Raw genomic sequence first — 2081 nt, forward strand, 5'->3', positions numbered from 1 at the left:
CTTATTCAGTACTCATGGTCCCTGTGCTTACCCAATCATATTAGTTTAATGTGATTTGTCTGCTGTCTCCTTATATGTAGGTCTCCTCTGAATAACAGTGAGCAGTCACAATGAGGAGGACTTTTAACCTAATCAACTGAATACCCTTAAATTTTAGCAATATATTTGGCCCATAGTCCATATTCAGTGAAAAGTTGAAAACTCTCATCTTCCAGAGAACTTTCCTTGATGGATTATACCTCTATACAACAGACACAGTTTGCCCATCATTCTTTATTTGTTGTTGTCCCTATGGCCCATTGCTAAATGCTCTGACTCCACCTCTGTTAGTTTACAAACTGGCCCCTGTATATGAAGGATGGGTAGAGACTTAAGTAAGAGGTAGACCACTCCAGATTGGTAGGTGGCAGTTTTAATAAGAAAACTCACATATGGGGCTTTTCTTGGGCAGCTGCAAGCTGAGTAGATCTCCATACTTATCCATCAGAATCTTAAAAGTTCTTATAGAGACTTTAACTGGGTTCAGTCACATATTCCATCCAAATGGTCTCAATGCCTTAGTTTTGAGAGAATATGTCCTTGGAATAGCTCCCAATATGGGAACAGTAGGCAGAGTGTTCTAAGGACAGGGGAGGAAGTGAGGAACCTCCAATTGTCATGTCAGAACAGCAGAGTGGCATTCCCTGGGAGGTCATCATCATCTTGGTGACCATGTTTCCCATTAGACCGGAGCTCTCTGAGCTTTGTAACAATATCTACATCACAAATGGGAAATACCTGATAGTTCTTCCCCCATCAGATTTGTGCTACATCTCCTTAGCAAAGTAAGGATACCATTGAGTGTGGGTTTCTTTCTCCCCACCATGCTGAGTGCCACTGACCTCTTAAGCATAAGGGACAAGATTGGGTTCTAGATTGGGGTTGAAAACTTCAAGACTGAGCAGTTCCCCGCTTCAGCAATTGGAGGGCCCCATCCCGGATCTGCTTGGTTTTCATGCCATAGATGATGGGGTTTAGCATGGGTGGCACAATGAGGTAGAGGTCAGCCAGGAGGATGTGGATGTGCCGGGGCACATGCTGGCCAAAACGCTGTGTATAGAATGAGAAAAGTCCTGGTGTGTAGAAGAGAAGGATGACACCGAGGTGGGAACCACAAGTGCCAAAGGTTTTAGCCTTTGCTTCCTTAGAGGAGAGGCCTAATACAGCCCGGAGGATGAGTGCATAGGAGACAGCAATGCAGATAGAATCAGTTCCCACCACCAGTGTGGCGGCAGTGATGCCATAGATATTGTTTGGCCGCGTGCTCCCACAAGCTAGCTTCACTACAGCCATGTGCTCACAGTAGGAGTGGGCCACTATTCGGCTACAGTAGCTCAGCCTTGCCAGTAGGCAGGTGAGTGGAGTCATGAGCCCTAAGCCACGAAGCACAGCAGCAGCCCCCAGCTTGCCCACAGCCTCTGGGGGAAGCAATGACCCATAGTGCAGTGGCCGGCAGATAGCCAAGTAGCGGTCAAAGGCCATTGCTAACAGGATACCGGATTCTACAGCTGAGAAGCCATGGATAAAGAACATCTGGGCAGCACAGGCTTCAAAGGCAATCTCAGCAGCATTTGCCCAAAAGAGTGCAAGGAGCTTGGGCACAGTAGAAGTACAGAGCACCAGGTCAATGATGGACAGCATGCACAGGAACAGGTACATGGGCTGGTGCAGTGCAGGCTCTGAATGCACTACCAGCAGCACCACCATGTTGCCAAGAACTGCCAGGGCATACATGGAGCAGAAGGGAAATGCAATCCAAAAATGAGATGCCTCCAGGCCAGGAATTCCCATGAGCAGAAAGGAGTTTGGGTTCTGATGGCTGTGGTTTGTGAATTGCATGGCCAGGTCAAGGTCAGGTGGGTAGAAAAGACCTCACTGCCTTGCCCTGAGCTCTAGGAAGCCATGAGAGGTGAAGCCATTGGGATTCATTCTCATGCTGTGGCCGAAACTGAAATGGCTGAAGGAAATGAGTTAGACCTCATGAAAAACATCCAGGATGAGACTATTGAAGAACACTGGGAAATGATGCAAGGCAGGAGGTG

General features: G+C 47.6%; 1 protein-coding gene across 1 annotated transcript; it reads right to left on the bottom strand.

The window, feature by feature from the left end:
* Nucleotides 1-930: 930 nt before the first annotated feature.
* Nucleotides 931-1878, bottom strand: LOC105303677 (putative olfactory receptor 52P1). The gene has a single exon (XM_011377446.1). It carries the CDS (start codon nucleotides 1876-1878, stop codon nucleotides 931-933), a length of 948 nt encoding a protein of 315 aa, XP_011375748.1.
* Between the last annotated feature and the right edge of the window lie 203 nt (nucleotides 1879-2081).

Source organism: Pteropus vampyrus, unplaced genomic scaffold, assembly GCF_000151845.1.
Source record: "Pteropus vampyrus isolate Shadow unplaced genomic scaffold, Pvam_2.0 Scaffold311, whole genome shotgun sequence".
Taxonomy (NCBI): Eukaryota; Metazoa; Chordata; class Mammalia; order Chiroptera; family Pteropodidae; genus Pteropus; species Pteropus vampyrus.

Coding starts and splice junctions, on each gene's coding strand:
- LOC105303677 (XM_011377446.1), bottom strand. CDS start 1,878: ATGCAATTCACAAACCACAGCCATCAGAACCCAAACTCCTTTCTGCTC.